Source organism: Vicia villosa, unplaced genomic scaffold, assembly GCF_029867415.1.
Source record: "Vicia villosa cultivar HV-30 ecotype Madison, WI unplaced genomic scaffold, Vvil1.0 ctg.000106F_1_1, whole genome shotgun sequence".
In the NCBI taxonomy this organism is placed as follows: domain Eukaryota; kingdom Viridiplantae; phylum Streptophyta; class Magnoliopsida; order Fabales; family Fabaceae; genus Vicia; species Vicia villosa.
This window is the reverse complement of record NW_026705017.1, coordinates 374,427-386,467: the sequence shown is the minus strand read 5'-3', so window position 1 is coordinate 386,467 and position 12,041 is coordinate 374,427. Positions and strand designations below refer to the sequence as shown.

The following is a 12,041-nucleotide window of genomic DNA, read 5'->3' as shown; positions in this document are numbered from 1 at the left end:
AAAAAACGAAGTTAGTAATTTGCACAAAACCTCAAGTAAATTTACTAAGGGTAAAGAAAATTTGAATTTAATCTTGTCTAGTCAAAGAGCTTCATATAATAAAGTTGAATAAAGGTATCAACCTAATAACCCGTTCATTAGTATTTTCTATGATAAAAAGAAATCTAATTATTATGTGTTTAAGTGCAAGTATTTAATAATCTTGGGCATTTAGAAACTTTTTTTGTTTCTCTAAAATGAAACATTTAAGATGGTCTAAAGAGGATAGTTAAAAGACATTTTAAATCTCATAACTCAAAAGAACGCAAAAGCATTTGGTTACCAAAAACATTTTTTTTTGTTTTGTAGGTAAAGCTTTGCAACTTTGATGACTTCATTGTAAATTAAAAAAAAATATGTGCAAGGCATGAGTTTGAAAGTTCCACCATAAAATGGTTTTGACGATCTTGATGGTTGATGAACTCTTTAAAATTTTTTTACGGTCTCAATTTATCTCTCTTGAAGAGATATGAGCGAACTCCATTGTCAAGTAATTCAGAGATGACAAATTTTTATGTTATTTTCGCTCTCTTCAATGGTAAAGAATCAAAGTTTCTTAAAAATTTAAGGTAAAACACTGAATGGAGAATAACATTCGAAAAATTTCAATTAATCCTCTAATAAATGATTATTTATGTGATTGGTGAATTTAGTTTATTTTTACTAACATTTTTTATTTGAGAAAATAAATTTTTTAGCAAGCGGAGCAAAACTGATAAAAATGGATGAGATACAAGTTCTTAACTATGATTTAATCGATTAAAAAATTAATTTTAACAAATTTTGTAAATCATTCTTTTTTAAAACAAATCTCATTGACTGTCAATGATTTTTCACCCCGAAAATAGTATAATTTATTGTATTATAATTTTTTAAATTTATAAATAATAATTAACTATTTGAAATTATATTAGAATAGAAAGACTTAATCAAATGATGTTATTAGTGGCATCTTATTTTTAGGAGACCAAACTGAGTATACATATAGGAGACAAATAAATGAAATTATATAAGAAAAAGTAAAAAAGAAGTTAGAAGTGGTGTTCACTGTTCCGAGAATTGCATTCCTAATAACCGAATTGACTGCTCGGATTTGTTGGCTATTGATCCGCGCACCCACAAAAATGGTAGTCCGCGGCTCTTGATTCTATACTCCTGCTATTTTCTCGGATGAAAACCTGACAATTTCGTACTCACCACACACCATAACCAAAAACCCTCACTCACTCAGACATTCATATTCACTCACTCACACTTTCTTTTTTTCATCTCCTCTCTCTCTCTCTCACTCTCACTCTCCAAATAAAACAAATTTTCATCATCACAACACTCAAATACTGCGCTCACTACCCTCTTCTAACCGACCACTACCACTGTCTCACTTTCTATTCTCTCTCTTGTTTCTTACCTTTTTTTTTTCTTTTTGAATCATCAACACAATATTATTATAATATGAACAATACTACTGATCACTTGTTCAGGATGAATAACAACAACTCTGATCCTCCTGTTACTACTGTTCCATTGCTCCAACAACATCAATCTTCTCGAATGTTGAATGTTTTGCAGCATTCTTCTTCTTCTCCTTCAAATGGGTTTGTTTCATGGGGTACTACTGAGACCATGATCAACAATAATAACAACAACAACAGCTGGAATATGAATATGAATATGAATGATCGTCGTGATCATGAATATGATCATGATTATCATCGATTGTCTGTTGATCTTTCTGCTATGACCCTTTCAGATGAAGATCATCACCGTCAACATCAACCTAACAACATCAGCAACAGCAATGTTCCAAGAATCCGAGGTCGTAATGTTGTTGATTCAAACTCAAACAACAACATCAACAACATGCCTGATTTTTATGAAACTCATGCATACAACAACAATAACAACACTGTTGAAGATGAAACAGTGACAGCAACTTACCCACGTTATCAAAACAACATGGGTAGTCCAAAATCACTTTTTGGGGTTTCATCACTCTCTGATATTAAGTGGGGTATGCAAAAAGGTAACACCTTTGCTGGAGTTTCTCAAATGGGTTCTTCTCTTGATCTTGGAAACGGAAACACTGTTTCTTATGGTCATTATTATGGACATGGTAGAGGAAGGGTTGTTCCGGTTCAGCTTCAAAACTCATCTTATAATAACCCTTATGAACAACAACAACAGCAGCAGCGTATTGTGTATCCTTCACCACCAACAAGATCTTCTTTTGCTGCTATGGAAAACGATTTTCCTTCCAATCCTATTAATCCTATTATGTATGCTAGTCCAAATGTTAACAATGCTCCTTCATCAGCACTTTATTATCCTTCTAATAGCCATTTTCAGCTTCCTCAATCTCCTTATCCTACTAGACCTATTGAGGAACCCTTGGCTTTTAAATGTGATAATAGTTTCATTCTTCAAGAGAGGGACTGGAATTCATTCTTGGGTGGGGCTGGTGCTGGTGCTGCCTCAAAGTATTCATACTCACAGGGGGGAGTGATTCCTCAAACTTCTCATCATTTTCCTGTTAGAACTGAAAACACTCGGGCTACTATCGTAGCCGACGATGATAATGATGTACAACAGCCTTTGATGAACTTTGGTTATTTGCCTGCTCTACAAAGTTACATGATTCAGACTGCAAAGGATCAGAATGGTGGTCGTCAGCTGCAGAAATTGGTAGAGGAAGGGAGTGTCGATGATAAGGAAATGGTGTTTACTGGTGTTATTGAGAACATTGTTGAGCTTATGATGGATCCTTTTGGGAACTATCTTGTGCAGAAGTTGCTGGAGTTTTGTAGGGAAGATCAGAGGTTGCAGATTGTTCATATGTTGACTAAGGAGCCTGGTCAGCTAGTCAGGACATCCTTAAACACACATGGGTAATTTAGCAATGTTCTTTTTACCTAATATTTTTGAAATTCTATGATTTTGATACAGTGAACTAATGATGTTATAAATTTTCAGTACAAGAGTGGTCCAGGTGCTGATTTCTACCATCAAATCAAGGAGGCAAATTGCATTAGTGAGGGCTGCAATTCAACCTGCTTTTCTTGAGCTTGTCAAGGATCTCAATGGAAACCATGTCATACAACGTTGTTTGACCTGCTTTAGTGTTCAAGATAACGAGGTATACCACTTTTTCTTTTTTTGTTTATTTTCTAAAACATGTGTTACTTTTGGACCATAATTGGTAATTCATTATTGTCTTTGGTATCTAATAGGCTCATATTTCAACTGTTTTCATTCACCCTGCACTACTTTATCAGAGTACCTAATAGTGTTATATTTCACTCTTTCATTCTATCAAATATGATCCATTCTGCTTTTGGAATTTGCATATGTATTTTAAAGCATATGTCGTGTGGCATTCACTTGATAGATTGAAGAACACATGTATCTGATTGAAATTAATTTGAAAGTTTGTTGATTTTCATTTTTCGGTATGATATATGGCAGTTTATCTTTGATGCTGCAACAAAATTCTGTCTTGATGTTGCTACACATCAACATGGCTGCTGTGTGCTTCAAAGGTGCATTGATTATTCAAAGGGAAAGAGTCAAGAAAGGCTTGTCAAAGAAATCTGCAAACATGGCTTTCATCTTGCTCAAGATCCATATGGGTAAACTCTTCATTACAAACTAATCTTAATGTATTTCAAACAAAAATTGTAAGATGTTTTCAAAAGTAATATTAGAGAGTTAGTTGAAGAGAGATCATATAAATGTCTTAGCTTTCTCTAACAATTTTACAATAATTGTGTCCATAGATAAGTTCAAATAAGCTATAAGCCAAACATAACTTAATAGTGATTTATTGTATATCTCAAATTGATACTTATGCTTATTCATTACTCTGAATTTGTATGCTAGCTCATCAAGATAACACATTCAATCATTGTCTTGCAGAAACTATGTTGTTCAGTACATCATCCAGATGCAGATTCCAAGTGCTATAGCCAAGTTTACTGCTCAGTTCAGGGGAAACTATGTCACCCTCTCCACTCAAAAGTTCAGCAGCCATGTGGTTGAGAAGTGCCTCAAATATATTCCTGAGACTAGAGCCAGAATTGTCCAAGAATTGTTGTCTATTCCCCGCTTCGAGTGTCTTCTCCAAGACCCGTTTGGAAACTATGTCCTTCAATGCGCCCTTGACAATACCAAGGTATAAATTTTACGCGATCGCACATGCACAATTAGTCATTTGTTTTAGTCATTTGTAATTTGTTTTAGTTATTTTTAAATTATCGTGTTTGTTTTGAATCTTGATGCAGGGGTCGTTGCTTACATCTTTGGTTGACGCGGTCAGAGCGCACAAGAACTTGCGCACGAGCCCATATTGCAAGAGGACCTTCTCAAAAATCCAGCTGAAGAAGTGATGTCAGTTCTCAAGACATGTTTGTTGTTGTTGTTCCTTATCCGTCCGTATCTCCTAGTTGTTGCATCCAATTAGTTTTCTATGTGTATCTTAGCTAGTAAGTCTAGCATGAAAAAAAAACTTAACTATTAGCCTACTACTAGTATTTGTTGTTGTGTATGTGTCCTCAAAATCCGAGCTTCCATTACAAAAAAACGGAGAAATTGCAGCGATCATACTGGAGAACATTGTGATGTTCATCAGTTGAATCCAAGTTTGCGATTTTTCCGTTGAAGCCAGAGTCTGAAAAAATGTGTTTAGTTTTTTTTAGTACTTATGGAGTTGTTACCTTATGGATGTGTTATGTGTGATGCATCCATGATGGTGTTGTTATGAAACTTTGTAGAATGTGTACATTTTCCTGGATGTTGTGTTAGGGAAAACATTTTGTTCCAGAACTGGGATAATGTACTATTTGAATTCAGTTAATAAAATTAGGAGATTTTATGACTTTTTTGTGCAGTATAATGATGCTTGTTGATTTATTTTAAAGTGATTACTCTAAATTCATAGAATTGATAGTAGAAGTTGTGAAGAATAAAATAATGGAATTGAAACATGAGTTAAAAAGTAGCATGACAAATGGATATGTACCAAGAAGCCTTTGTTTGATGGTTAGAGAAAAATGTATATAAAGTTAGCAAGAATGATAAATCAATAAAGTAGGAGAAGAGAGCATTTTGTAGGTATGTTAGTGAATGAAACTCCTTCCGTCTTATGATAAGAGACTTAATTGATTAATTAGTGACTCAATTGATCATTGATTATTGGGTTAAATAAGTTTTTGGTCCCTATAAATATCTCAATTTTGGTTTTTAGTCCCTATATAAAAAAAGTTGACTTTTAGTCCTTAGAAAATTGTTTTTGCACTCACTTTTAGTCCCTGTAAAAGGACTAAAAATGAGTTCAAAAATAATTAAGTCGATTTTTTTTATAGGGACTAAAAGTAATTTTTTGTAATTTTATAGGGACTAAAAACATATTTAACCCTTGATTATTTAACGCATAAAAAAATATAAATAATATTTGAGAGAGAATTAGTAAAGTATTATTGATTAAGTATTAATAATGATAAAAGTGGTATTTATTAGAGAATAGAAATGAAAAACTAATTAATATTGCATTGAAAACTGAAAATAGTCATTCATTTTAGAACAATTTATTTTACAAATGAGTCAATTATTGTATAATGAAGTATATAAGAATACTCACTTACATAAGAATTACACTCTGAACCATTTCTAATAGATGTGACACCGTGACACCCGGTTCGTTATTTGAATTGGACTTGAGTGTTGGATCAATCTTATTGAATCATTTAACAACTTAAAATAAAAGAGCATTACTTTTCCCACCTTTAGTGGTACTCACACACCCTTGTGAAAAACCAAAAACGCTTGTAAATTTTGGAAATGCACTTTTGGACGCACCATATTCCACACCTATCCATCCCTAAGTGACTCGTACCCTCATTTTTGACAAAATAATATGGAAATGCATCTCGGTAACAACTTACAAAAATATGCCTCTGAGTAGGGTTTTATCAAATACGCGTCAAACCTTCCATCTTTCTCATTTCCACCAAAAACATTCTAAATCACTTCTCAAGCTTCTTTATTCAAGTGCATTATCCACTTCATTCAATTCAAGTGATTTTTCTACTCCATTCAATTGAAGTGTTATCAACATTCATTCAATCCAAACCATTTAACTTCAACTACACATTTGGTAAGTTTTTCTATTCAAGTTCTTTTTTTTTCTTTTTAATTTTCTCTTCATGCATTAAGAAATAGGAGCGTTAGGCTGTCTAATCCACATTACTATATAGTTAGTTAGACTCTATTAGGTGAGAATATGGACATAAAGAGAGGTCTAGAAGGGCGGGGGGAGTTGAATAAACACTTCCCTTTTTGACAATTTGTAAAATATTTTAGGTGCCATAAATGAAATCAGTGATTTAAGAAGTGCGGAAACAAAAAAAAAACAGAAGAGCTTGGAAGCATCTCGATGAATAAAACCAAATGAGATTATACACGAAGTTACTAAGTACTTGATTGCTTCTAATGCAACTCAATCACTAGACGACCAACGTCATTTTAAACGAAGTGATCTCAAAACTCTTTACATAGATATTCTATCATTACATAATTGGATTTATGATATTTCAATAAGATTGATACACCACAAAACTTAGCTTATACAATAAATCTCTATAAGTACGGTCTAACCAATATGACATACAATCAATACAATAATGCACTAATGCAATAGCACCATTAATAAATAATAGAAATTAAAAAGGAGATAAAGGAAGAAGAAAGGATACGCAGAGATATATAGTGGTTCATCGTTCGAGATATATAGTGGTTAATCATTCGTCCTCACTTTGCCTACTCCACACTTTAATGGTGTTAAAAATCATTGAGAAATAATCACGATCTTCCACTATTTTGATAAGTTTGATACAAGCATTTTGGTTACAACGAATTATTAAACGATAATCCCTTATATTGATGCAGACACTTAACTGCTAACAAAAACAAGATCTCTAAACGATATTAATCTAATAAACTTTTTATACAAAATAACCCGCTCCAAGTATTCATATGTGGAAATCCACCTAATCCCATCGATTTCTTGTCTGAGCGATTGCCATTAGCTAAACATTGATTGGATAACTCCCAACTTTGTCTGTGAGCAATCTTTCTCCAACTCCACCAAGATGATACTTGATCTCTCCAAAGTCTTCCTTCGAGTATATTGAAACTCTCTTCTTGATGGATAACAACAAATACCAAATTGAATTCAATAAATTATCTCTGCACCTTGAACAAACAACAAACATGACACACAAATATTAGATAACCTAATGTACCACTAGTCTCCCTCAACATTCAATCTTTAGAGATGAAGATCCTCAACAATGAAAAAAGACTAAGGATGAAGATGATGAACAATGCCAAAATATTTCACAAACACTCTAAATGCATAAGATGTTAGTCAAGAGATTAGATGAATGTGAATGAAGAACACACACACACACACACACACACAAGGTTCTCTCAAATTTATGGGTAAATGGGTCTTGGTTCTTGGTTGTTATCATGAGCTTGATTAATCATGAACAACACAACAAGATTAATCAACTCACTATCTCTAATTCACTCAAAACAAAAAAAATTGCACAAGAACAAGATACAACAAAGAGAGGTGAATCAAACATTGATTACACTCAATAGGTTGTTCTAGAAAAGAAGAGAAAGATTCATGGTGATGGGTAAAGACACAATAAGAAGAGAAGAAAAATTGACTCTTTGTCTCTATGAGTTTCACCCTTAAGTTTCACACAATTGTTGCTTTCACCAAAGAAATAAATATTTAAATCAAGGATGGAAAATGGATCTTGTGAAGCTTTGATTCGGATCAAGAAGAAACTATAATTCAAATTAATTTAAGCAAAGCCCAAATATGGATTGATAGAGACAGTTGGTTCGGATCACATGAGATTATGATTCAAATCAAACGGTCTAGAGGTAATTCCCAATTTTCACAAGGCTTCTGATTCAAATCATGTTTTATACTTGATTCGAATCAAATAATTCAGCATCCATATTTAAGAGTTCTAACTTGTGATTCAAGCTACGCTTGATGAAACGACAAAGTGGAAACTTTCTAGGCTAAAAAAGAAACAATATCATGGATCAAACACTCTTATTTCATTGAGCAAAAAGGGTTCTTAGTGGTACAAAAATACAATAGCCGAAGTGATTACAATATAATTGAAATACGAATAAAGCACAAGCACACAAATATTAAATGAGAAGCAAATTACAAATATGCAAATATACTAAAACATCTACATTCAAATTGACAAAAAGATCAAAAAAAATAAATGATACCATATAATACCATGACTGCACTTTCAGACTCATTGTTAGGTAGTTTACATTCACGAGTACAACTGAGGGCCACTTGTTTGGTTTACCTATACTCGAAGTTAGCTTAAGGTTGTCTTTAGAAGACCAAATGGAAAATAGCTAGTTGCCTGTTGTTTATGATAATATATTTGCATTATTGCTATGATTGTACCATTTTCATAACACTTCTGCCATGCCATTACTAATGATTCATCTGTACCATTTTAAGACATAGATCATCTAGCATTTTTCACGCATCTCCGACTGATCATACGTTGATGACTACATTGAGGATTAGCTAAGTGCTTGTGTATTCTTCCCGCTCAAATGGAATCCGGAGACCGAGTCCTTCATTGTGTTTCTTGACCGCATTGCAGTAGATGATATATGTTATACACCGTTTGACGATCACCGTCAAACACGTCTCTTGGATGACATAACCTTCTACTCTAGATGGTTGACTTGTGGGTCACATTTGATGTATCCACGTCTTCTAGAGTGAGTCATGTGCTAGTTCAGGTATCTTCAGATTGTTCCAAGAGAATCCTTCGTGTCTGCTCTCCCACCATGGTCCGCAGATATGTAGATGCAATGTATGAGGATTTCTATAATCATATGTTACAAGATGAATCACGAAGTCTATTAGTTCTTCGTGAATGGAGTAGTGCATTTGGCTACATGCAATGGTATTTTAGAGTGTCACATCCTTACATGACACCAAATATTCACGGAGATCCGCCTAGGTCAGCTCATAAGAGATATTAAAGGAGAAACAAGCTAGGGCAGATCATGTCGTTAATTTGTTACATGTAGACACATACATCATTACAATATTAAAGGAGGAACAAGCTAGGGCCACTATAGATGTCATTCTATCTGAGACACGGACGTCAATACAATATAGGAGGTAGAGAAGGAACATGTGGGTCTTATCCTAATAGTAATAGTATTGTGGATTATGGATACTATTATAGTTTTGTAATTTGTCATTTTGATAGTATTATGGTTGGATTGATTTAATATATGGGATTTTAATCTTATTACATCAGTGTCTGGTTTAATTGATAATAAATTTATTACGATAGTATATTTATTAGGGTTAAGTATGTTTTTGGTCCCTATAAATATCTCAAATTCTATTTTTAGTCCCTATTAAAAAAATTATATATTTTGGTCCCTACAAAATTATTATGCATGTAGTTTTAGTCCTTACTGTTAAGCTGATGTGTATTTTTGAATGATTATTTTACAAACATGTTTCGAACGTTATAAAAAGTTCCTCGAAAAAAAAAGGAACTCAAAATTTGATTTCTAAGTCGAGATTTGCATTGCTTTTATCATTATTGTTTAAAATTTTAAAAATTCATATTTAATTCTTCTCATTTAAAAAATTATATAATTTGGTAAAGAAATATTTTATAATATTCTAAATACGTATGAAAAATTATTCAAAAATTTAAAATTTTAAGGGTAATTAAACAGTTTTTTAAAATTTTAAAAACTAACAGGGACTAAAATTGCATGCATAAAAATTTATAAGGGCTAAAATATGTCAATTTTTTAAAAGGGACTAAAAATGAAATTTGAGATATTTATAGGGACTAAAAACATACTTAACCCTATTTATTATACATGATCTATTATATCAGTGTATTTTTTAAAAATATCAAATTTTACTGTCCAAAGGATGATTACGAAAGTATACTTTGGTAACCTTTACGTAGATGCATCTCCAGACTAAATCTTGGCAAAAAAATGATGTGACTAAGTTACGAAGGGATGTGCATATGGAGTTATTATGGAGAAATATCTCCGAACTCATTTCTGATAAAATTAGGGTGTAACTCACTTACGAATAAATTTGATGTATGAGTACGTCTAGAAATATACTTTCGAATTAATGAAGGATAATTTTGAGTTTATATAGAGGGTCTGTTTGGTAAAAATAGTGGTTGACTGATAAGCTAGCTGATAGCTTATAGTTTATAGCTTATAGCTAATGACTGATGACTGATAGCTTATAGCTTATGACTGATAACTGATAAGCTAATTGAGATGTTTGATAAAATTAGCGGTTCAAGTAACTTATAAATGTAAAATGACATAAAAAATATTTAATACATAATTATTTAATTTGAAATTAAAATAAATTATAAAAGATAAAAATGAGTTTATGCTAAAATAATAAGGATAAAAAAGGAAGAAAAAATGATAAGCTATAAATTATAAGCTAAAATGCTATTTGAAATAATGTCTGGAAAATAAGCTATAAGTTAGTAAAATAAACTATAAGCTAGTGATGAAAAGACTTTTATCAAACAGGTCAAAATTATCATATGAGCTTATAAACTATAAACTATAAGACGTAAGCTCAAAATTATGCCTTACCATACAAAGCCAGAGTGTTTTTACACTTCTAAGCATGAGAAAAGTAATGTCCAAATAAAATCAGTTATATATTGAGATACAAGTACAAAATAAATATCATATAAATATAAATTGGTCAAAGTAATCTTTTTGGTTATGTTCAATTTAATTTTAACCAAAATAAATTTGTTGAGTTTAATTCATATGTACCGTGTAACATAATTTTACATTATAATCGAATAAATAACTAATTTTTACATTATAATCCAATAACTAATTAACTAACTAGCTGTTTTACAATTATTAAAATTTATGTCTGATTTAGCAGAAAATACATCGGTAATTAATTGACATTTTATTAAAATCAAATTCCGTCACATTTAATAAATTATAATGATTATTTATTATCAAATCATATGTCAAAGTTTTAAATTGGTTTCTAAATAAATGTTGTTTTAACAAATAAAATTTGTTTTAAAATAAATATCATTTTTTTTACAAAATATCACTTTTATTTTTAAATATAATAATGATTATAATTTTTTCAATTATATTCTTTAATTATTACTTTTTAATTGTTAAATTTATTTGTTAAAACTATACTCATCTTGGGAACGAATTTCTCCATCCGTCCCCGCCTTTGGAACCCACAACTTTTTCATTAAAATCTAACATTACACGTTTTGAATATTCATATTTCATTTTTTCCATATCATCAAGAACTAATAGTTAAATAAAATTGCAGCATTAATAAAATATTAATCATAAATGTGTAATATTAAAAATAAGTATCTTCCTTCCTCTTCATTTTGGAATTTGAAACTTCTATAATAACCAAAGTTGTAAAGACAGTAAAGTGAAATAAGCTATTAAATATACTAATACTAATAATATTTATTTCTAAAATGTTACTCCCTCCGTTTTTTATTATAAGTCGTTTTAGACTTTTCACACAGTTTAAGAAAAATAATAATTGTTGTATGAAAATGAGAAATTATGAAGGTTTTTACAAAATTATCCTTCATTAATGACATATGAAACATAAATTTATATAATTGAAAGGAGAGAGAATAATAAATATTTAAGGATATAATAGGAAAAGTAGCATTAATTATTCATTGGAATTGTAAAGCGACTTATATTTAAATACAATTTTTTTATCCAAAACGACTTATAATAAAAAACGGAGGGAGTAATTAACTACTCCTTTTTTTTTTGACGATAATTAACTACTCCTTTAATAAGTATCTTATTTGTATTTTTTCTATGTCTCAAAATAAATGTTTTTTTTTTGACGG

The 12,041-nt window shown here is 31.2% G+C and overlaps 1 protein-coding gene across 1 annotated transcript; it reads left to right on the top strand.

The window, feature by feature from the left end:
* Window positions 1–1,710: 1,710 nt before the first annotated feature.
* Window positions 1,711–4,591, top strand: LOC131624132 (putative pumilio homolog 7, chloroplastic). Its single transcript, XM_058895111.1, has 5 exons — window positions 1,711–2,924; window positions 3,010–3,172; window positions 3,502–3,665; window positions 3,952–4,207; window positions 4,317–4,591. The coding sequence occupies exons 1-5, from the start codon at window positions 1,711–1,713 to the stop codon at window positions 4,419–4,421; spliced, it is 1,902 nt and encodes a 633-aa protein (XP_058751094.1). The 3' UTR covers window positions 4,422–4,591.
* Window positions 4,592–12,041: the final 7,450 nt, after the last annotated feature.